The 23,533-nt window shown below is 62.9% G+C and overlaps 1 protein-coding gene across 4 annotated transcripts; it reads left to right on the plus strand.

The window, feature by feature from the left end:
• Window positions 1-847: 847 nt before the first annotated feature.
• On the plus strand, window positions 848-22,998 carry MFN2 (mitofusin 2). Of its 4 annotated transcripts, XM_055137688.1 has the most exons (21): window positions 854-986; window positions 1,780-1,996; window positions 2,309-2,439; window positions 2,773-2,858; window positions 6,642-6,820; window positions 8,997-9,132; window positions 12,061-12,223; window positions 12,481-12,605; window positions 13,457-13,565; window positions 13,689-13,796; window positions 14,604-14,757; window positions 14,953-15,020; window positions 15,102-15,223; window positions 15,978-16,104; window positions 16,347-16,451; window positions 16,582-16,684; window positions 17,160-17,380; window positions 18,979-19,134; window positions 19,224-19,420; window positions 20,219-20,353; window positions 21,136-22,998. In XM_055137688.1, the coding sequence occupies exons 5-21, from the start codon at window positions 6,646-6,648 to the stop codon at window positions 21,203-21,205; spliced, it is 2,274 nt and encodes a 757-aa protein (XP_054993663.1). In that variant the 5' UTR covers window positions 854-986; window positions 1,780-1,996; window positions 2,309-2,439; window positions 2,773-2,858; window positions 6,642-6,645; the 3' UTR covers window positions 21,206-22,998. The 4 variants fall into 4 exon arrangements, with proteins under 4 accessions (XP_054993662.1, XP_004607130.2, XP_054993663.1 ...); XM_055137687.1 differs by lacking the exon at window positions 2,773-2,858 and having other exon boundaries at window positions 848-986; window positions 1,814-1,996; XM_055137686.1 differs by lacking the exon at window positions 2,773-2,858.
• Window positions 22,999-23,533: the final 535 nt, after the last annotated feature.

Here is a 23,533-nt window from a genome sequence, read left to right on the forward strand (position 1 = left end):
GCACTGCCAGGAGTAATTCCTGAGTGCATGAGCCAGGAGGAACCCCTGTGCATCGCCGGGTGTGACCCAAAAAGCAAAACAAAACAGGAAAGGCGGGGGGAGCCTTACATTCCTTTTCAGTACTATGTCTCACAGCCTATCTCAGCTCGCACCGGCCAAGTTTCAGTTCAGCAGTGGCCACATGTGGCGAGGGGCTGCTCCCCTGCAGAGCAGCTGGCCTGGAGCCTTTCCTGAGGGGGCTGGGTCCATCAGATTGCTTCCTGCAGGGCCCTCGCGCCTGGCACATAATGAGACCCAGTGTTCTGCCTGACGGCACCCACCCAACCCCCGGGACCCCTGGGAAGATTGAATGCAGAGGCGGATGTCAGGTGCCCTGCTCAGTCGCGGTTGTTGGTGTTCTTTTTCAAAGACAATTGAAGGGCAGCTGGCCCCAGCTTGCTTCTGCATTCCTGCACGAGTTACCTCACCCTCAACGCCGGAACCTCTTCAGATTTCTCCTCTAAGGTTACAAAACGCCAGCTTGGATTCCAAAGCGGCCAGAGGGCTTTTCGGCTTTGCCAGGGGGTGGTGGTCAGGCTCTGGGGCAACAAAAGAGCGGGAGCCTCCCATCCACGCCCTTGTTTTCTTCGCCCCTTGACAGTTCGAGGCCCCGCCCCGCCCCGCCCGGGCGGGTGCCCCGCGGAACTACAGCTCCCATGATGCTCCGGGAGTCCCGAGGCTTGACGTCATCGGCTTGGGACGCCCGGCGGGCGAGCGCGCGCGCCCAGACGCCTTTCCTGGCTCATAGCCGCGGGACGCGGTGACGCGTAAGAAGTAGAAGGGTCGAACCGTCGGCACCCGGAGCCCACCGTCTCTCCGGGGCGGGAGCCGCCAGTCCGTGGCGACCGGTGACGCGCGCGCCCGCCCGCCTCTCCCGCCTCTCTCCAGGGGGCGCTGACTGGTGACGTAGGAGGCATCATGGCCGCCGCGAGGCCGGGAAGGTGAAGGTGAGAGGGCGAGCGCGCCGGCTCGGGGGGGACCCGGCGGCACTCCCTGGGGGGCTCTGGGGCGGCCTGGCGTGGGGCGGCGGGCTCGGGGGCCGTCGGGGCTCGGGGTCTGGGCGGGAGCCCGGCTCCGCGTTCGGGCCTGGCCGACGGGCCCTCCGTGGTCCTGAAGAGGAGGGGGCGGGATGCAGGCGTCGGGACTCGGGGGCCGAGGACCCCCGGAGCCCATCGGCGCCGGCCTTCACGGCCACCTGCCAGCCTCCCCTTAACGTCTTCTCGCCCTCCCCTCGGCTGGCCGACCCGACCGGGGCTTGAGGGGCCGCCCGCGCCCGCCCCGTCCTCCCCCCACCGCCCTCGCCCCTCCGGGCGCTCCTGGCGCTCTCTCTTGGTCCACGGTGTCTCGCTGTGATTTCTTATGGCCCTCGAGGGCAGGGCCTTTGCTTTTCTTCTGCTGCTTCTTCCCGTTTAATTACTTTTGCTTTTTCTGGGCCACACCCGGGCAGAGCTCAGGGCTGACTCCTGGCTCCGTGCTCAGGGATCGCTCCCTGCCGGGCATCCAGCCTGGGTCCGCGCCCTGCAAGTGCCCATCCCGCTGTGTTATCTCTGGGGAACGGGGGTCCCCCCGCCCGCCCCTCCCAGTTCCTCCCTAGACCGCACAACGGAAAGCGCACAGAAAATGCCAAGTAACGACCTCCTGAAGTGCGTGAAACCAAAACTGCCCATTCCCCCTGGCTTGACATTCTCAAGCGCCCGTTTCCTTGATTTTGATTCCTTCTCTTTTCCCTCCTTGCCGAAGAACCCCGCTGATCTCCCTTTCCACCCTCCCCAAGGCTGGGGTAAGACCGATTAATGCCAAGCAAGGGGACTTCGGAGGAAGAGAAGCGATATCTCAGTTCCCAGCGCCGTCATTTCGATCAGCTGCTTGATCAGCCGTCTAAATTTCCAGCCCTTGGCGCGCCCCGTAGAAGGGAGAGTTAAGCAGCCTTACAGGGGCCCGCACACGTGGGCTTGCAGTAAGTTTCTCTTCCCATTCTCCTGTCTCCAGCGTGTGGTCCCTCTGTCCTCACACTCCGTCCTTGCTCTGGTCATCTCTCGTCTCTGCAGATGTGCCTTTGCTCTGCTTCTCATCATGTGGCTGGACACATGTTTTGACACCCTCGGGCTTGGCCTGTTTTTCCCGGGCCGCTTCCTCCCGTGCACCCCGGTGCCTCCCTCGATGACTAAGCTGCCCTCAGGCATGAGTCTGCTTGACGCTCGCTCTGCTGGGGCACATTGGGCGTTGTGTGGTGCCGCCGGTTGACGCGACCCCTTGCCTTCCCCTCCAGGTTGGGATCGGTGGAGGCCGAACACACCACAGCCAGCCCCACCCGGACGCCGCACGGAGGAGAATGCAGATTCCGAGCTGCTTTTGGCCGCCAGTCATGCCCACCCTGTGAGGTCTTTCACCACCTGGAAAGTACGTGGTGGCTCTGGCACCAGGCGCGGGAACGGGGCGCGGCGAAGGCACTGCCGGCCGACCAGGGGCAGCGCGGTCTCGGCTGGCTGTGCCCGGAGCTGGAGGTTTTTCCAGCCTGGGCTGGGAACCCGAATGTGTTCTCCGCTCCCCTGGAGGGTCTTGCTGGTGGCAGCGGGCCCCGGCTGCGCGGGCTCCCGGAAGAGCCCGTCCCTCCCCTGTCTGTTATCTGCTGGTCGCTGTGCCCTGCCTCCTCGCCCGGCAGAGGTTGTCCTTCCTCAGGCTCTCCTGCTCTCCCCCCTTCACCCTGTTTGCTCTTTTGTTTCAATTTCTCAGCTTCTCCTCTGTTCCTGCTGTGCCGGCAGACGGTCCGTGGATCCGTTTTCTTTTCCCCGCTAGGAGTTGGCTGTGCATACGACTGGGTAAGGAGGTGGTGTGGCTTCAGGGGCCGTGCTTGGGCACCGCGCACACCTTGCCGAGCCTTTTGCCGCTGCCCTCCCTCCGCCCGGGACACCTAACACTCCGCAGCTGACGGCGCGGTTGAGGCCAAGCTTTCGATGACCTTGGAGCGCTCGTGGCAGCCTCCGTGTTGACTGGGGTTTGCTCCGGTTCTCGGGTTAACGTGTGCTGGCGTGAGGGGTGAGCGAGCGGCGAGATGACCAGGAATGCGGCTTTTCCTGAAGTGCCTGAGCCTCGGGACTGTGACGGCCGGGATGGAGAAGGGTCTGCCGAGATGCACTCTTCAGGGGTGGCATGAACCCTTTAGGCCAGTAGCTTTGGCACCAGCCGTCCTACCCAGAGCGCTTCCTGTGCGTTACATGCCTACTGGAAGGGGGCCCCGTAGCCAGCAGTGTTTTACAAATCGGGTTTAGTCTTGAATCCTTTTTTTTTTGCTTTTTGGGTCACACCCGACGATGCTCAGGGGTTACTCCTGGCTCTGCACTCAGAAATCACCCCTGGCGGTGCTCGGGGGACCATATGGGATGCTGGGAATCGAACCCAGGTCGGCCGCGTGCAAGGCAAACGCCCTACCCGCTGTGCTCTCGCTCCAGCCCCCCTTTTTTGTTTTTGATTTTGTTCTTCGGGCCACACCTGGTGGTGCTCAGGACTTATTTCTGGTTTTGCACACAGATCACACCTGGCAGTGCTCAGGGGACCCTGTGGGGTGCCGGGGATCGGACCCGGGTTGGCTGAGTGCAAGGCAAATGTCCTCCCCACTGTCCTATGGCTCCGCCCCCGGAAGAGTCCCACAGAGCGCACTTTGGGAGATGCTGCCCTAAGATGCTGGGACTGGGAGGCCTCAGCAGCGCTGCAGGGGCGGCCGCGGGAGTAGAAGCAAATTGCTGGGTTCATGGCCGAAGCCGGGCCCGTGCTGCTCAGCCCTGTGTGCGTGGGTCCTGCCGCAGCTCTCGGGAGCAGTGTTGAGGGGCCCAGCTGCCTCCACCGCTCTGGATTCGGGGGGAAGCCGGCAGGCAGACCCCTGCATGGCACAGCTTGTGTGTGTGAGCTTGGCCACCTGGGGCCTTTGTCCACATCTTTTGCTTTCCTGAAGGATTAAGCACTCAGCCAGGAAGGTTTTGCTTGCTTGACCCTTGGTCTCCAGGCACCAAGAAACTGATGATGAGCCCAAAGATTTTTCACTTTTTTAGTGAGCCAGATAGTTTGTTTTTGAAAGGAATTTAGAGAAGTATGAGGGGAGACGGAGAGGTTGCGTGCTCAAGAGAGAACATGGGCTTCTCCAGAGGGAAAACTGATAAGACCTGGTGCTTGATTTTGGGGGGGTGAGGGGCACACCCAGTGGTGCTCGGGCCTTATTCCTTTCTCTTTGTTCAGAGATTACTCCTGATTACTCGGGGACCATAAGGGGTGCCAGGGGTCAAACCCAGCAGGCTGCAAGGCAAGCGCCTTACCCACTGTACTACCTCTGGCCCCCAGCACTGCTCTTCGTTTGTGTTTGGGCCCCACTGATGGCCTGGTGGCGGTGCCCAGGAATCAGTCCTGGCGGTGCGGGGGGCATCATCTGGGGTACTGTGAATTCACATGCCAAGGCAAAGCCCTGCCCATCGGCCTAGCCTCCACGGCCCCTCCCTCCCAGCTGCTTAAGAGAAAGTAGAGTTGTGCGTTGGGGACGGGCGGTTCTCCCAGCAGAGGTGTTTACTTACTCGCTGTATCTCTCTGCGGGAGGAGGAGAGCAGAAACGGAAATAGCTCCGCTGTCTGCCCAGCCTCCTGGGAAACTTCCCAGGCTGGACGTGAAGATGGAGATAGGAATGAGCAGAAGTCTGGGCCGGGGAGAGGGTGGAAGTGGCCGAGCGCAGGCTTCTCGAGTGAGGCCCCGAGTCCTCTCCCCTGCCCCTCACGCCCTGCGCAGCCTCCCAGTGCCAGCACTGCCAGGTGTGGCGGCCCCCGGGCTAAACACAGCATCTGCAGACCTGCAGCCTCGCCCCAGAATCCTGCCCCGGCAGGCAGAGTGCAGGGGTGGTGGAGCCCGGGTCTGGTTCTGGTCGTGCAGCAGCTCTGGCCCCCCGGAGCCTCTGAGCCGTTTCTGCAGCCTTGGCTCGGCTCTCCCCAGCCGTGACCCTGTCGGTGTCCTTTGGGCCAGCAAAGAGGATCAGGAGGTAGAAGCTCCTGCCTCCCAATGCCCAGTGGGCACAGGGAATGTGTCTCCTGCAGGGAAGTTGCTTCTGGGCACGTTGCGGGGTGGGGAGCAGGGCTGGGGCGTGGAGGCTGACTGGGTGTTTGTGGGTGTCTCGTGATGGCTGTTGCGTCTCGCCCTGGGAGGCCGCCTTGTAGCCCATGGCTGAGTCTGGGGAGCATTGTGCCTGTGCCTGTGGTTCTGACGTGAGCTAGGCTGCTCGGTTGACCGCCCAGAGGCCGTGCGGCCACGGCTGGACCCGACCCTTGTAGGCCCCCGCGTCTCACCCTTGGCGCCACTTTTGTTCTGGCCCAGACCCTTTTCTTCTCCCCGGGGTTTTCCTCTCTGCTTCGGGGGCGTTGGGTCGCACACACGGAGATGCTCAGGGCTTCCTCCTGGCTCTGCGCTCAGGGATCTCTCCTGGTGGTGTTCAGGGACCATACAGGATGCCGGGGATCGAACCTGGGTTAGAGTACAAGGCAGACGCCCTCCCTGCTGTCCTGTCGCTCCACCCCTCCACTGCCTTTGGCAGTTACAGCTGAGGCCTGGCCTTGGCGCGGGCAGAATTGGGCACAGCTGTTTGCAAGGGGGAGGGAGGGGTGGGTCTGCCGTCCTCCCCCACGGGATGGCACCAGCGTTTCGGCCCTTTAGGCGAAGCCTCCTGTTTCCCTCTGGGCTTTCTGCTTGCTCCGGGCTGGCCGGGTCCTTCGAGTCCAGGGGCTGCCCTTTGCCCTGTTCTTCCCGATGCTCAGCACTTACCCACGGCCCTGGGCACTCCGGGGAAGTTTCCGGGGTGTGCTCGCCCCGGCGGGGCTGGTGGCCATGGCGCGGCAGCAGGGAGGGACCCGCTGGCCAGAGTGCCGGGGGAGGCAGGCACGCTGTCTGCAGGGGCCCGGCCTGCAGCTCCATGGGGGCTGCAGTTGCGCCCCGGGCCAGGCGCCAGGCGGGCTTCCGGGCACCTCTGGGCAGTGCATGCTGGTTTGCCTCTTGGCTTCATCCCGGGGTCGCCAGGACTTTGAAGTCAGCTCTGATGTGTTGGTGCGTGAAAAGAAGGGGCTCTGGAGAGGAGTGTGAGCCTTCGAGCAAAACTGACCCCCCGGCCCCCCCAGCCTTCCAGGCCTTGGCACTGCGTCAGTGCCGGTGGGCCTGTCCCGGGAGGAGCTGGGCTTGGTTCCCGTTCCTGAGTGGCCACAGTGGCAGTAGACGAGCCGTACGTGCACCCAGGATGTCCGGCCATCGAGTCACGCCCTCGGGGATCACCCTCTCCCCCTCTGGCCAACGGGAAACCTGTGATTGGGGCCCGTCAGGAATTGGGGCCCCGTGGCAGAGCGAGGCGGGGAGGGTGATCCCCGAGGGCCTTGAGTGTGTCTGCTGTTGGGGGCACACGTCTCGGAGTGGTCTGCGCGGCTCGTGGGCCTCTCAGAGGTGGGGTAGGGCCTCTTCGTGTCTGGCCGGCCAGGAACAGGCCTGGCCTGGGAGTGGCCCTGCCCGCCTCAGGCTGCTGTGTCTCCCGAGCACCGTGCCCCGCCCGGCAGGCAGGTCCCCAGCTCCGTGTCCCTTGTCTCTTGCAGCGCGATGTCCCTGCTCTTCTCTCCATGCAACTCCATCATCACGGGCAAGAAGGACAAGAGACACATGGCCGAGGTGAATGCGTCTCCGCTCAAGCATTTTGTCACCGCCAAGAAGAAGATCAATGGGATTTTCGAGCAGCTGGGGGCCTACATCCAGGAGAGCGCCACCTTCCTGGAAGGTGAGAGCGCCCCCTGCGGGCCGGGCCAGGCCTGCTCCCAGCCCCAGAAGCAGCAGATGGGCAGATGGGCCGGCCTTCCCAGGGAGGGAGGAAAACCGCCCTTCCCGATGCTGCTCCAGCCTCTTCCATTCCCTCTAATCCGAGGATTAGGCGAGCCGCCCTGGGAAAGTGGGACGGAGCCCCGTGTGCGCCTGTGCTGGAGCGAGTGGGGGGGGGGGCCTGTCCGGGTGTGGCTGCCCCCGTGGGCTATTTTTAGCTCGGGACAGGACTATGAATAGGAGACTTGCGTCACCCGCGCCTTTTCCACTAGTTTCTAAGTGGGGCACTGCCTGCGCGTGTGACCCCTCCCCGCGTCCTTGCTCTGCTGGGGCTTCCCTGTGACACTCTCCAGCGGGGGCTCGGGTGGCACCAGGGGGTTGTGAGTCCACGTGTGTGCAGCTGGCGAGGTTCGGAGGCGCTGCTGGGGGGGGCCGGGAAACCGGACACACATGCTCCCGTTGCTGCAGGCGCCCCCCGTCAGGACAGGCCTGTGTGCCTGGCTCTAGGCCGCCCCCAGGCCTCTCCCACAGTGACCCCCTGCCGGCCCCCTCCCGCAGAGCCTCCTGGCAGGCCAGCAGGGGGGGTGCCGTGCAGGTGTGGGGAGCTTCTGAGACGAGCGCCCTCTATGGAGACCCTCAGAGAGGGGGCTCTGCGCCCACCTCCCCCACAGCCCGCCCAGCTGTCGGGCAGCCCCGCTCAGGCTTGTCATCGTGCCCAGGCGGACACGGGGCCCCGGGGCAGCCGTGAGTGTGAAGGTGACGGGACCGTAATGTGGAGTGATTTGGGTTAGTTCCGCAGGGGTTGGGGGGAGCTGGCCAGGCCACCGCTCCCCGACAGCAGAGCCCACGCTGACCCCTGAGCGGGTCACTCGGCAGTGCTGTGGTGACAGGTGTGTCATGAAGGGGGATTTCCAGGGCGGGTGTCTTCGTTTCCCCTTGCCATCCGTTGGGGGGCTCCCAGATGGTGGTCAGGTGCCTGGGGGGGTGCTGGGGCCCACCCGTTGGCCCTGGGGGAATCGTGTGGTGCGGGAATGGGACTGGCGGCCCTTTGCCCCCTGGAGCTCCCCAGTGCTGCCCCCTCCGCTGACCTGGGCAGCCGGAAGGGCAGTGAGGATCGTGTGCCAGTGTCCATTCTTTCACTGTCGCTGTCCTTCAGTCAGCTTCCCCCCGTGCCCCCTGAGGAATGCCGACAGGCCTGGGCCGGGGGCCGCTCGTTTCCCTGGAGCTCAGCTGCAGGGACGCCGTGGGCAGCTGTGGAAATGCCACCTGCACAGAGGCCCCGCATGGGGGCCGCAGGCCGGGGGCCACCTGGACCCTTGGGGGTTGGCAGGGCCTCGACCTCCCAGAGGCCATCTCCTCCCCCGCGGGGCAGTGGGGGGCGACAGAGCCCTGGTGCAGGGAGCAGAGGGCGCTGGGCACAGGCCTGCCGACGCCCCTCTCTGCGCGCGTCCCCGTGGCTGGTGGACAGACGGTGCATCTGCTCATGCCGGGGTCGGTGACGGTCCTGATGAGCTCAAAGGTTCTGCTCCACCTGGAGGGGGCAGTGCAGGCCCTGTGAGTGCACACAGGGGTGGGGGTGGGGGTGGCCAGGCCTCGGCCCCGTGGGAACAGGCTAGACGCCCAAGGCATTGTGGGGTGTGTCGAGGGGGCAGGGGGGCCCTTGGGCAGATGCTCAGTGTCCAGGCCCAGACCAGTGGATGGTGCAGAGGGGTCAGGCTGGGGAGAACCCCCGTGGTGGTGAGTGCCGAGTGGGACCAGGAAGCAGCAGGGGCAGGGAATGTTGGGGGTTTCCCATGTCCTTCCTGCTCCCTCCCAGCACTTGGTGGCTTGGTCCTGGGGGCCCCTGCGGCCGTCAGAGGAGGCAGGCACCTTATATCCCCTTCCCGGGACGAGCCTCCTTCCTAGGGTGAGGGTCCTAGACTCGGGTGGGTTCTGAGGCCTGAGGCCCAAAGCACGGAAGCGGTGACCTGCCCATCATGGCTCTAGAATGTGGCGTCCAGCTCCTTCTGGCCAGTGCCTGCAAGAGCTGTCGGGACTCCTGGTGGGCCTAGTGACCAAGACCGCCTGCAGCCCCCGGGCACACGCGTGACCGAACCTGCCTCTCAGGGGGCTAAATGTCTTCACTTTTTTGCCTCCAGACACCTACCGGAATGCGGAGCTGGACCCGGTCACCACGGAGGAGCAGGTCCTGGATGTCAAAGGCTACCTGTCCAAAGTCCGGGGCATCAGTGAGGTGCTGGCCCGGCGGCACATGAAGGTGGCCTTCTTCGGCCGGTGAGTCCTGAGCCCACGGCCTCTCTGCAGGCCACGCGGCCTCAGCCCTCGTTTCTAACGGCGGTGAGAGACACAGTGCGGCGGGCAGGCGCCAGCTTTGCACGCGGCCAGCAGGGTTCGGTCCCCAGCGCACTCTCCGGTCCCCCGATCCCTGCGGGGAGCAAGCCCTGAGCACAGCTGGTGTGGCCCCCAAAGAGCGATCCAGTCCAGGCGCCCTCTTTGCTGTTCTTCGTGATCCATTTTTGTTGTTTTTCTTTGTTTGGGGCCACACCCAGCAGTGCTCAGGGGTTACTCCTGGCTCTGCACTCAGGAGTTGCTCCTGGCCAACTGGAGGAACCATACGAGGTGCCAAGGATTGAATCTGGGTCAGCCGTGTACAAGGCAAACGCCCCACTGCCCTATTGCTCTGGCCGCTTCCATTTCTGGAGGGTCCTTCCTGCCCAGCTGAGCCGGACCCAGCCCACGAGACAGGTCACGGCCCATGTCCACTTCTCGTGGACGAAGGGAAGGGGGTGGCCCGAACCCCTGGGTTGGATGCGTTGGTGGTGATGGTGGGGGAGGGCCTTCCTGAGGGCCTGGGAGCTGCTCCCAGTGATCGTCAGCCAGTGCCTGCGGGCTGGAGCCGGGTCAGTGCCTGTGAGGTGTCCGCATCCTGACGGCCTTCTGCACCGCCCACTCCTAGTGCAGGTCAGTTACTGGGTCAGCGCCCTCCCACGCCAGCTCCCTGCACGCACAGTCCCCACTCTAGCCACGTGGACCTGGTTGTTCCAAACCCTGGGCGCTGTGGGCAGGGGCCCACGTGTCTGTCCCGGCCTGCCCCACAGCCTTGTGGACCTTCCAGGAGTTTCTGCTTGTGGCTCTGAACCCCCCATCTGGCCTTCAGTGTCCGGGGAAGGCCGTCAGATGGGGGCCGGGTGTGACGGTGCTGCTCGTTTGCATTTCCCTGGTGGTTTGTGACATTGGGCATCTTCCTGTGCCATCGACCCTTTGGTTTGTTGGGTGTGGTTTGGGGGCTGCACCGGCGGGGCTCGGCCGTTACTCCTGGCTCTGGTCGGCTCGGGGACCATGTGGGATACTGGTATCCAGTCTGGGTCTGCCGTGTGTGAGGCAGGAGCCCCCTGCAGTGCTGTCGGTCCAGCCCAGCAGACCAGCGTTAGGTCTATTTTTGTGTCTGTGCTGGGATCTCGGGCACGCCAAGCATGTGCCTTGGCACTGCGCCACATGGTCGTCATTTGTATCCTTTACTAGAGTGTGTTGTTGAGTTACAGGTATTCTTGGCCCTGCAGAGGAGTCCCTTATCAGAGATATTCTTTCCTGACTTTTTTTTTTTCTGGATGTTCTCCACTCTTCACTCCCTGCGCTCTCTGATACATGGGAGTTTTGCTCTTTTTGTTTCTTTTTTGAAAATGTTTTAAATTTTGGGCCACACCTGGTGGTACTCAGGGCTTATTCCTGGCTCTGTGCTCAGGAATCATTCCTGGCAAGGCTTGGGGGACCATATGGGGTGCCGGGGATCGACCCCAGATCACTTGTGCGCAAGGCAGCATCCTGGCTGCTGTACCATCTCTCCAGCTTGTCTTGTTTTTGTTTTTGTTTTTGGACCGCACTCTTGTGTGCTCAGTATCATTTGTGATGGCTCAGGAGACCACATGGGGCTCTGGGGGTTGAACCCTGGTTGGCTGTATGCAGGGCAAGTGCCCTGCCTGCTGCCTTATCTCTCCAGCCCCACAAGCTTTTCTCTTTGCCCAGTCCAGTTTGCTCGAGCGGGCACCAGTAATGTCCCCATTGTGAGACTTGTTACTGTTCTTGGCATATCGAATATGCCTTGGAGAGCTTGCCAGGCTCTGTCGTGTGGGCGGGATACTCTCGGTAGCTTGCTGGGCTCTCCAAGTGGGACGGAGGAATCGAACCTGGATCCGCCGCATGCAAGGCAAACACCCTACCGCTGTGCTATCGCTCCAGCCCAGTATTACTTCCAGTCCAGTTTATTTGCTTTTTATTTTGCCACACCCAGTGGTGTTCAGGGCTTGTCCTGGCTCTGTGCTCAAGGATCACTCCTGGTGGGCTCAGGAGATGGGTTGCCAGGGATGGAACCCAGGTCAGCCTGGTGCACAGCCAGGCCCTAACGGCTGGACTATCGCCCTGGCCCCTGGTTTATCCTTCCGTGTCTGTTGCTTTTGGGTATCCCACCTAAGTGGTTGCCAAAGGCGGAGCCTGGAGCTTTTTCCATCCACGTTCTTCTAAGACTTGAGTGTTTCTGTCTTCAGATCTCATTACTCTGGGGTCCAGTAGGCACTGGGAGAGCGTTTTTTCATGTCTCAGCAAACACTGACTCCTGGTTAAGCCCTATTTGACTTGGTTTCCCTCTGGCTTCAGCACGGCAGAGCCTGGCAAGCTACCCGTGGCGTATTCAATATGCCAAAAACGGTAACAACAAGTCTCACAATGGAGACGTTACTGGGTGCTCGCTCGAGCAAATCGATGAACAGCGGGATGACAGTGCTCCGGTGCTACAGTTTTGTTTTGGGGCTACACCTGTCAGTGCTCAGGGGTTACTCTTGACTCTGGACTTAGGAATTACTCCTGGCAATGCTTGGGGGCCCGTCTGGGATGCCGGGGCCCCCAGAAGGGCTTCTTGGGCTCTGACACTGGCCATTCAGCCGAGGCTCCTGAGCTCCGGGAGTGAGCCGGTGGCTCTGGTGGCAGGGAGTGGCCGGCCTGGGAGATGCCATGATCTCCGTAGGGAGCCCAGGTCCCTGTCCTGCCGGCCAAGTGGCACCGCTGCCCCAGCCCCTGAGGTCTCTGCCGCTCTGTTTTCCTGGATATGGTGCCCATGGGGCGCTGGTGTGGCTGCCCAGAAGCCTCTGGGCGAAGGTGCTCTGCCCCCGCCAGGGGCCGGCAGCTCCCTGATGGCCACCCCTCCCTCAGGACGAGCAACGGGAAGAGCACTGTGATCAACGCCATGCTCTGGGACAAGGTGCTGCCCTCGGGCATCGGGCACACCACCAACTGCTTCCTGCGGGTGGAGGGCACGGACGGCCACGAGGCCTTCCTGCTGACGGAGGGCTCGGAGGAGAAGAAGAGCGTCAAGGTGAGGGCGCTGTGGGCCGAGGTGGGCGGGGCCCAGCTTGGCCACGACTGTCTTCGCAGCTGGGGTGAACACGCGTGTTCTGCTGGGGCCCTCACCCGGGGGTGTCTGGGCACCTGGCTGGGGCTTGCTGGTTTTAATCCCCCTCAAGCCAGGCGGGCTCTCGAAGACTCAGGGCCAGCCACCCGGACGGCAGGCCGCTGTCGGAGTGGGGGTCACCGCCCTTGGCGCCAGCTGCCCACGCTCTGTCTCCCCCGCAGACTGTGAACCAGCTGGCCCACGCCCTGCACCAGGACGAGCAGCTGCACGCCGGGAGCCTGGTCAGCGTCATGTGGCCCAACTCCAAGTGCTCGCTGCTCAGGGATGACCTGGTGCTGATGGACAGGTAGGCGGGCGCGCTGGGCGGCCACCACGGTGCCCTACATTGGCCCCTTCCTGCCTTCCGCACAGGCCCCCCGCACCCTCGTTTCCTGCAGGCCGGGTTGCAGGTGCCTCTGGCCTCAGGCCCGAGGATGTCCACGGCTCATGGTGTTCTGTGGGGGTGAGTGGGCCCCCAGAAAAGCAGGGGGGTTCGGCCTCGGCCCAGCGCTGAGTGTTGGGTGCGGTGGGGCCTTGGGGCCTTTGCTCCTGAGGGAGCATGTCACCTCGGCTTTCTCGTCAGGCTCTGATCACTGAGAGGTGCAGTTGCTCACTGGCTCCCCGAAACCCCCCAAACTGCCCTGAGTTGTTTTTCTCCAAAGTAAAGGGACCCGTTGCTACGGGTAAAGGGTTCTGTGACAGTGACAGACGCATGTGATGTGAAGTTTCAGGTGTGTGATAGGAGAGTGAACATGTGTGTGACATGAAGTGGTGAACATGTGTGCGATACAGAGGTGAACAAGTGTGTGACACAGTGAATGTGATATGGAAGTGAGTACACGGGGTATGAAGGGGAACAGAGTGTGGTATGGTGAACACGTGTGATAGGAATTGAATACTGTATCGCAGGTGATCTGAAGATGAGCATGTGTGGTACAAAATTGAATGTGATGCGTGTGATAGGAAAGTGTATGTGACTGTGATGTGTGATGTGTGTGATAGGAAGGTAGCAGATGGTATGACAGCCACATTCCCAACCTCCTGGAGGTTATGTAGTGAAGGGACAAGTCCCCCAGGGACACCCTCCCTCCCGCTTTCTCCCCGGGGGGCCCTGCGTGTTCTGCGTGGTGCTCACCCACCCTGGCCCCTCCCCGCTAGCCCTGGCATCGATGTCACCACAGAGCTGGACAGCTGGATTGACAAGTTCTGCCTGGATGCGGATGTGTTCGTGCTGGTGGCCAACTCGGAGTCCACCCTGATGCAGACGGTGAGCCCCCCACCCCGTGCCCTGTGCCCCCCCCGCCCTGTGACCCTTGCCTTGTGACCCCACCCTGCACCCTGCACCCTGCGCCGCCCGCCCGAGGCCCTGACCCCGGCCCCGTCTCCCCAGGAGAAGCAGTTCTTCCACAAGGTCAGCGAGCGCCTGTCCCGGCCCAACATCTTCATCCTCAACAACCGCTGGGACGCGTCCGCCTCGGAGCCCGAGTACATGGAGGAGGTGGGTGTCTCCGCGCCATCGCGAGAGCTGGCCAGGGGCTGGCAGCGGGCTCTTCTGACGGCTCTCCTGGCCACATGCTGGGGGACGGTGGGAGAGCGACTCCCGTATTCTCTGGGGTCACAGATGGTGACGCTGCGGGAGAAAGTGCTGTCACAGTGACCCCGGGCAGGGGCTTCTGTCCACACCGTCACCCTCCTGTGTGGTGGACGGGAGCCGTGTCCCAGAACCGAGGGCAGTGCCTGCCACGCAAGCCACAGCTGGCCTCTGCGACTCGGCTGCTTTTTATTTTCACTTTCTTTTTTTTTTTTTGGGGGGGGGTGTTTTGGGTCACACCCAGTAATTCCTGGCTCTGCACTCAGGAATTACTCCTGGCGGTGCTCAAGGGACCATATGGGATGCTGGGAATTGAACCCGGGTTGGCCGCGTGCAAGGCAAATACCCTCCCTGCTGTGCTATTGCTCCATTCCCCTATTTTCACTTTCTTAATGTGGTGCCAGGGCTCCATGCAGGGGCTTCCCCTGGGGCAGGTCCCGAGGCCCTGGGCCGGGCACGGCTGCGAACCTGGGCTTGGATCTCTTGACACCCCCGGTGCTTTTCCTTCTGGGGATCAAGGTGAGGACCAGGCTCCAGCCTCACACCTGCCCAGCATGTCTGCTGCTGTCCACTGAGCGCGCCTCCCAGGAAATGGGGGATGGAGCGGGGACAGGCTGTATGGGGACAGGCTGTGCAGGGACCAGCTCTCAGCTCCCAGAGGCGGGCGGGCCGGGCCTCGGGAAGGGCCTCCCAGCCTGCTCTCTGCTCGGCCAGGTGCGGCGACAGCACATGGAGCGCTGCACCGGCTTCCTGGTGGACGAGCTGGGCGTGGTGGACCGAGGCCAGGCCGGAGACCGCATCTTCTTCGTGTCTGCCAAGGAGGTGCTCAATGCGCGGATCCAGAAGGCCCAGGGCATGCCTGAAGGAGGTGAGCGCGGGCCGGGGTCTCTGCCTGCCCCGTGCCCAAGTCTTGGGGTCCCTGCAGAGTCTGGGGCTCAGGGGGCCGCAGGGCACGCCCCACGCACGGGGCGGAACCTTTCTGAGAAGGACCTGGCGTGCGGACCCGGGGAGCAGCTTTTGGCTTCCCGCGGGTCTGGGAGAGACTGACGCGTGCTTCCCCTAGGGGGCGCTCTGGCCGAGGGCTTCCAAGTGAGGATGTTCGAGTTTCAGAATTTCGAGCGGAGGTTTGAGGTGAGTCCCCGGGTGTGTGACCCCTCCCAGGGGTCCCTGCGGCGTCCTGCCCTCGCTCAGCTCCCCGCCCCCCCCTTGCAGGAGTGCATCTCCCAGTCTGCCGTGAAGACCAAGTTCGAGCAGCACACGGTCCGCGCCAAGCAGATCGCGGAGGCCGTGCGCCTCATCATGGACTCCCTGCACGTGGCCGCCCAGGAGCAGCGGTGAGCCCTGCAGACCCCCGGCTGTCCCACCTCCAGCCCCGTTCGGGCGCGGATTTGGGCCGTGCAGAGAAGAGTCGAGAACCCTGAGAACATGTTTCTGCCTCAAAAGATGGTTTTGAATTATTTGGGGTGGGGGGGGCGCACGCCCAGTGGTGCTCAGGCCGACGACCTGGCTCTGCACTCGGGGTCAGTCCTGGCCAGAGATTGGGCCTGGCTTGGCCACCCCAGGCCAGCACCTTCCTGCTGTTCTAGAGCTTCAGTCCTAATTTTTTTTTTTTTTTTTTTTTTTTTTTATTTAGGGGAAGGGGCTGGAGCAATAGCACAGCGGGGAGGGCGTTTGCCTTGCATGAGGCTGACCTGGGTTCGATTCCCAGCATCCCATATGGTCCCCCGAGCACTGCCAGGGGTAATTCCTGAGTGCGGAGCCAGGAGTAACCCCTGAGCATCATTGGGTGTGACCCAAAAAGGAAAAGATAAAGTAAAATAAAGACATGGGCCTAGAGGGTGGCCCGGCCAGGGGTTCAACTCCAGCACCAGACACGCAGGAAGAGCCACCCACCCCCACTAGGGTCACGGCCGCATGCAGCAGTGGCTCTCCCCGGGGTGGCCGCCCAGGGTCAGGCCCTGCACTCAGCGGCTCCGCTCGGACTGGGCTCCCTGAGAGTGGCCAGGGTCTGGGCCCCTCACACTCTGTGGCTCGGGTGGGCTCCCTGCGGGCGGGGGTCTGGGCGTCGCTGAGCGCCGGGTCCCGCAGGGTGTACTGCCTGGAGCTGCGCGAGGAGCGGCAGGAGCGGCTGCGCTTCATCGACAAGCAGCTGGAGCTCCTGGCGCAGGACTACAAAGTGCGCATCAAGCAGATGACCGAGGAGGTGGAGCGGCAGGTGAGGCGGGGGTGGGACCCGGTGTCCCTCTGAGGGGCTTCTCCGGCAGGAGGCTGTGGGCCTGGCTCAGCATCCCAGAGCTCCCTGGGCACGGTGCCCGGGTCCCCTCCACCAGCCGTCCCCAAGACTGGCCAGTCCCCTGCACAGCTGAGGGCAGGCAGTCTGGAGCAATCCCCTCGGCCCTCCCGGGTGCAGCGTGGCGCCCGTTTGCCCGGAATCCACACCCGCCTCCTCCCGCGCAGGTGTCCACGGCGATGGCGGAGGAGATCAGGCGCCTCTCGGTGCTGGTGGACGAGTACCAGATGGACTTCCACCCCTCCCCGGTGGTCCTCAAGGTCTATAAGAACGTGAGTCAGGCGGCCGGTGCCGGCCCCTCCCGGGCTCTGGGCGGACAGCGGCTCGGCACCCTCGGGGGGCGGCCACTGTGGGACCCCCGGCGCCCTGGAGAGGCTCCCAGTGGGGCTCTTTCTGCCGCAGGAGCTGCACCGCCACATCGAGGAAGGGCTGGGCCGAAACATGTCTGACCGCTGCTCCACGGCCATCGCCAGCTCGCTGCAGGCCATGCAGCAGGACATGATCGGTCAGTGCCACTTGGGCAGGCTGCATGGGCCGTGGCTCCATCCCTGCAGCCATGTGGTCCCCAGGGCCCTTGGGTGCGGCCTAACTCCCTCACCCCAGCCCCAAAGCCAGAGAAGGCAGAGATGAGCCTGGGAGGCCAGAGCCCAGCTAGGTGACTCGACTTTGTCTGTGTCACCCCAGTCCCCTCAGTTGGAGCATGTGTGTGAGCTCATCGGGGAGTCCTGTGTTACCACGGAAACTGACAGAGGTGGGGGGGTCCCCGTAAATCACAGGGTGGGGGCCGGGGACAGAATGCGGCTCCTGGGCACATACTGGGTCTCTAGGTTCACACACACACACACACACAAACCCGGGTTCCATCCCTGAGTCCCCAGGTGTAGCTCCCAGCACATACACACACGCACACGTGTACACGCACACACGACGCTTGCCTGCCTGTCCTGATGCACATGCCCCCCCCCTCCCGTCCCTGACAGACGGCCTGAAGCCGCTGCTGCCGACGTCCGTGCGCAGTCAGCTGGACATGCTGGTCCCCCGGCAGTGCTTCTCCCTCAGCTACGACCTCAACTGTGACAAGCTGTGTGCGGATTTCCAGGAGGACATCGAGTTCCACTTCTCTCTCGGGTGGACCATGCTGGTGAATCGGTTCCTGGGTCCCAAGAACAGCCGCCGAGCCTTGATGGGCTACAATGACCAGGTCAGTCGGGCCCCCTGCAGACTGTACCTCTGCCAGAGCCAGGAACCCCCCCCCACACACTGCACCCCTGCTAGAGCCAGGAGCCCCCCCACAGACACGCTGCACCCCTGCTAGAGCCAGGAGCCCCCCCACAGACACGCTGCACCCCTGCTAGAGCCAGGAGCCCCCTGCACGCTGCACCCCTGCTAGAGCCAGGAGCCCCCCACAGACACGCTGCACCCCTGCTAGAGCCAGGAGCCCCCCACAGACACGCTGCACCCCTGCTAGAGCCAGGAGCCCCCCACAGACACGCTGCACCCCTGCTAGAGCCAGGAGCCCCCCACAGACACGCTGCACCCCTGCTAGAGCCAGGAGCCCCCCGCACGTTGCACCCCTGCTAGAGCCAGGAGCCCCCCACAGACACGCTGCACCCCTGCTAGAGCCAGGAGCCCCCCCACAGGCACGCTGCACCCCTGCTAGAGCCAGGAGCCCCCTGCACGCTGCACCCCTGCTAGAGCCAGGAGCCCTGCTGCCGAGGGCTATGCCGGGGACACGGTGAGGGCCCACGCCGCAAAGCTTCGTGTGGTGCACATTCTGTATCAGCTGTTAAACTTGGGTGGTTTAACGAGGGCAAGGACACGGCCAGCAGGGGCGGAGACACACGCTGATTTGAAGCCCCCCCTGCATAAGCCCCTGACCACCATCGGGCTGTTTGCCCTGGGAGGACCGCCGGCTCCTGAGCACAGCTGGGAAGTCCCCCAAAATCCAGGGCCAGGAGGCAGTGAAAATCGCTGGACTCTGAGCACTGTGGGGCGTGGCCCCACAGAGAACTTTACAAATGTGGGTGACGTAGGAGTTACCCGGGCACCTGTCACCAGTTATGGATCAGGCGAGGGTCAGAGACAGTAAGTGCAGCAGGGAAGCCACTTGCCCTGCGTGCAGCGGAGCTGAGCCCAGTCCTCGAACCCACGTGACAGTCCCCTGAGCCCTGCCAGGAGGGATCCTTGAGCGCAGAGCCAGGGGGAAGCCCTGAGCACAGCGTGCAGGCCCCAGCCAGGAGTAATGAAACTCCGCTGTCTGCTGCGGGTGCTGGGGGTGGGAGCGAAGGGATGCTGGGGGAGCAGAGGGGCCCTGGCACCTGCAGGCACTGCCCCAGAAAACAGTGTTCTCAGTCGTGTGGAATGTCAGACTCGGAGTGATCGAGGGCAGCGGTGAGCGTGCCTCGAGCAGAAACAGCCCTGCCGCAGCCGCTCCCTGGGCTGCGATAGAATCGTCAGCTCAGGCCGTGGAGCACCTGCCCCGGGACCTGTCCCAGGCCCGTGCACTGCTGAGTGCCCCTGCCTCGGGCCCGTGCACTGCTGGGTGCCCCGTCCCCGGGCCTGTGACTGTCTGGGCGCCCTGTCCCTGGGCCTGTGTACTCCGTGCGCGGCCCCCCTCTGGGCGGCCATTGCTTGTGCTTGCCCCCTTAGCTGGAAGGTGCATGGAAGCTCCATCCATGGCCACGTGCCGACCTGGATTCCTGGGTTTGCCCTCCGGGCTGAGTAGCCGTTCTCCATGCCCCTGGAGGCCTCGCCCCTGCACCCCGTAGCGGGCATCTCCTCACCCCCTTGTCTCCACAGGTGCTGAGGCCCCTCCCGCTGACGCCTGCCAACCCCAGCATGCCCCCGCTGCCGCAGGGCTCGCTCACCCAGGAGGAGCTCATGGTGTCCATGGTCACGGGCCTGGCCTCCCTGACGTCTCGGACCTCCATGGGCATTCTCGTGGTCGGCGGAGTGGTCAGTGGCGGGCCCGCGTGGGAGGGGCTGGCCCCCAGGGCCCCCGGGGAGGGCGGGGCGGCCGGCAGCTGAGCCTGAGCCCCCTCCAGGTGTGGAAGGCCGTGGGCTGGCGCCTCATCGCCCTCTCCTTCGGCCTCTACGGCCTCCTGTACGTGTACGAGCGCCTCACATGGACCACCAAGGCCAAGGAGCGGGCTTTCAAGCGCCAGTTTGTGGAGTACGCCAGCGAGAAGCTGCAGCTCATCATCAGCTACACGGGCTCCAACTGCAGCCACCAAGTGCAGCAGTGAGTGTCCCCGGCTCAGAAATAGCTGGGTCTCCAGCACACTGGCACCTGCCAGCTCTGTGCTGGCATAGGGAGACGGGTCTGTCCCGAGCTGTGACCTTGCAGGCACCCGGGCCCAAGGGAAGATGCGGGAGGCGAGGCCATTGCTTACATAATTACTAAAAAATTGTCTCAATTAGAATTATTTCTGGAAGCTAGAGAGTTAGTGTATGGCAGGGAAGGTGCTTGTCTTGCACACGGCTGACCCAGGTTCGGTTCCTGGTACCACTTGTGGTCCCCTGAGTTCCTCCGGCAGTGATTCCCTGCGCACCTCGGGGTGCGGCCCAGAACCATGGGGGAAATGATTAATTTGGGGCCACAATTGGGAGTGCCTGGGTCCCTCCTGGCGGTGCTGGGACTTGAACTCTCAGCCTCTTGGAGACAAAGCGTGTGTTTCCAGGCTACCCTGCCAGGCCGGGTGTGAGTGGAATGACTGCCGCTCCCACTCCTGGTGGCATGGCTGAGGTCAGTGGAAAGGGATGGCCGCATACCTGGGTTTCGGGCCTGGTTTCCCTTTTCCTTGTCCAGTCCTTGCAGGGGCGGACACAGGGCCAGTTGCTCTTGTCGGTAGTAGCTGAGCCAGGGCCGGGGGCTCTGACCCCAGCGGGGCCAGCGGGACTCAGCTGAACCACAAGCTGCAGAGGGCCGAGCCCCGGGCAGAGGACACGAGGGCCAGCTGCTGCCCAGCCTCGGGTGGGTGGGATTGATGGAGCCGGAGCAGCCGCCAGCCTCCATCGATCCCGGCTCTCTGCCCCTCAGGGAACTCTCCGGAACCTTTGCTCATCTCTGCCAGCAAGTTGACATCACCCGGGAGAATCTGGAGGAGGAGATCGCCGCCATGAACAAGAAAATTGAGGTTCTTAATTCACTTCAGAGCAAAGCCAAACTGCTCAGGTGAGCCTGGCCTCGGTGGAGGGGCGGAGGCCCAGGTGACCCCCCAACCTTGTGGGCCCTGGGGAGACCCGTAGACTCGGGTGACGGCCACCAGGGTGCTTGGGGCGGTTATAGTTGGGTATCCGTCACCACCCCGCAGATGGTCTGGTGAAAATCGAGGTGTCGGGGACTTCTGACCGATGTCACTCGTCCTTGTGTGCTGCCAGTCCACTGTACTCTTGACGCACTTTTCTCGAGGCCAGGCCCCGGCCTGACGCGTGTGCCCTGGGGGAGCGGGGTCGGAGGCCGGGAGTGCAGCGCCGTGCCGGAGCCGTGTCCGCGTGGCCCTGTGGTCCCCGGGCTCTCCGCCTCTGTGCTGCTGCCTGGGGAGGGCGCCCTGGGAAGGCGTCTCTGGGGACAGCTGTGCGCAGGCCCTGGGGTGGCTCAGGGTATGTAGGTGGGAGTGGAGGGTCTGCTGCTTGCCAGCCACAGGGACACGGCTGAGCCTGGCAGGGGCCGTGGCCAGCACCCCACTTTCCAGACGGATAAGGAAACAGTCCCGGCACTTTGGGGGCTGCCCTGTGATGTAGCACGATGCCATTGGGGCTGACGGTAGGGAAACCTCCCTGTCAGCTGCACCCAAACTCATTCCACGGCCAGCGGGAGTCACTGGTCCCCTCTGGACCCCACTTCTGTTTGCAGTGTTGGGGGCAGGGGAGCCAGCGCCCTCAGAGGAGCACTTGGCGGCGAGGGCTGCGGCCCGGCGGCCTCGTTCCCGTGACCAAGCGGCCCTTTCTTTGCAGGAACAAAGCCGGCTGGCTGGACAGCGAGCTCAACATGTTCACACACCAGTACCTGCAGCCCAGCAGATAGTGGCCGCGGGCAGCGCCAGAGGCAGCCCCCGCCCTCGCCTCCTCTTTGAGCCCTTAGATGCTAGTTCTCCCCTCGCCTGCTGTTGCGGGAAACCCTCTGGCTCATTCCCTCAAAGGCAACTCTGAAACAGTGATCGTGGACAGTGTGGACTCCGGGACTTGGCGTTGTCAAGGTCCCTGATGGAGGAGCATCTGATGCTCGATAAGGTCCTGGGACTTTGCCGCATTGCAGGAGCCCCTTGACAAACACCCCATTCTCCTCCACACTACACACTCACACAGTTACACACACACACACACACACACACACACACACACACAGGAGCCCCTTGACAAACACCCCATTCTCCTCCACACTACACACTCACACAGTTACACACACACACACACACACACACACACACACACACACACACACACACACCGGCCCTGGTCACCTGAGCCAGCTGCTTCCCCACTGGCAGCAGAACTAGGCCCAGTACCTAGGCTCATGTGTCATACACACACACACACACACACACACACACACACAGGCCCTGGTCACTTGAGCCAGCTGCTTCCCCACTGGCAACAGAACACACACACACACACAACGGCCCTGGTCATCTGAGCCAGTTGCTTCCCCCCGGCAGCAGAACTAGGCCCAGTACCTGTGGCTCATGTGTCACTTGTCCTTCAGCTTTGCTGCTTTGTCCCCAGAACAGCCCGTCAGACGCGTTGATGGCAGGGCCCAACCTGCCGTGGTCCGAAGGGTGCAGGAGCTGGAGTCGGAGAAGCTGAGGGCTGTGGTTTGTGGAGGGTCCCCAGGCAGGTGCTGTCTGCGAGAGAAGGGCCGTCCCCCCTTCCTTGTGGCCCTTGTTCTGCTCTCAGCCCCTTGCCTGTGTCGTCTGGGTTGGGTTTTGGTGAAAGGTGCTTTGGTCCAGATGGTGAAAGGACGTGGTAGAAGGGAGGGTGGTGGAAGGTCAGCCACGGCCTGTGCAGCGCGAGGCCGTGGGCCGCGGGCCCCACCCCACTCGCTTGTTGGCATCCCTGTTCGTCCCCGTGCTTTGCCCTGGTCCTGGCCACTGCGCCCTGCACTTAGTGATGCTAAGGCCAGTGACACTGCAGCCCTCCCGCCTCCCTGCCCCCGGGAGCCACTGCTGACACACGCCACCTGTTTTGCCCAGACCATTTCCTGTCGTCTGGTGCGGGTGGATTGCGATGGGCCCAAGTGGGTCCAGATCCCTGTCTCTGAGGTGTCAGAACTCAGGGCCGAGTGGCCTCGCCTTTGGGTGACAGAGCCCTCGCTGCCCCGACCAGAGAACTTCCAGAACAAGCAGCAGAGACATGGGCCTTGACCCCAGCTCTGGCAGCGTCCACACAGCAAGCACCCCAGGATCCACGGTCCCCCGTGCTGAAGAAGCGGGCAGCGTCCCAAAGGGGCCGCACTCGGCGTGTGGGAAGAAACAGGTGTCTCACAACTCCAAGAACTTCACTTTTTTGGAAAAAAATTTTTTGAAAGACCATACATGAATTTTTTAAGGTAGCCCCTGGCATGAAATATGATTTTGAGCTTCTTATGTTTAGTGAAATGGATACCTCTGAGAGACTGTAAGAAGCGCAGCGAAAAGCACTTTAATTTCATGCTGCTAACGGCCTTGTGTTCATTGACGCTGGTTTGCAGGAGCGGGAAGACGTGCTAGACCGGGCAGGATTTTTCTCCGATGTATTTAAGGTGATATCTTCGCCTGAATTACCCCCTGTATCATTGCTGATAATATCGGAAACTCAAATAAACCCTGGTTGGAAACCTGGGCTGGACTCTGCTTCAGTTTCCTCTCCCTGTCACGAGAACTCTCACACCCGCGGCCAGTTTGAAAGGCCAGGACCGTGTTCAAGCACGTTTCCGGCGCTGCCGCCGGCCAGCGGCTCCTTCCTCTAGGAAGGAATCTGATTGTCTGGGAACAGACGAGTCACTCGGCTTTCAGAGCCAGGAAGTGATCTCTAGAGTGATCGCTCGACAGATTTCTCTGAATCGCGAAACCGTTTTTCTCTTAAGGAGGAATGACTCAGACCAGTCCAGCCCAGTTGGCTTTCTGAGAACTTGCTCGTGACCTTTTCTCTTGTTCGAGGGCCCTCAGCAGTGGTTGTGGTCAAGAATAGTCCGTTTTTCTGTGTCCGCCCTACACCTGTCCCTGGGCTCAGTCGTCGCCTGCCGGCAGGGCTTTATTTCAGGGGGGGGGTCCCACCCCATATTTGTTGGAAGGACCAACAGCCTGGTCCTTCCAGATTCCCAGGCCGTAGACTTGGGCATCATCCTGGTCTCCATCCACTGGAACCCCACCAGCCT

The sequence above is a fragment of the Sorex araneus genome, chromosome 5, assembly GCF_027595985.1.
Source record: "Sorex araneus isolate mSorAra2 chromosome 5, mSorAra2.pri, whole genome shotgun sequence".
Taxonomy (NCBI): Eukaryota; Metazoa; Chordata; class Mammalia; order Eulipotyphla; family Soricidae; genus Sorex; species Sorex araneus.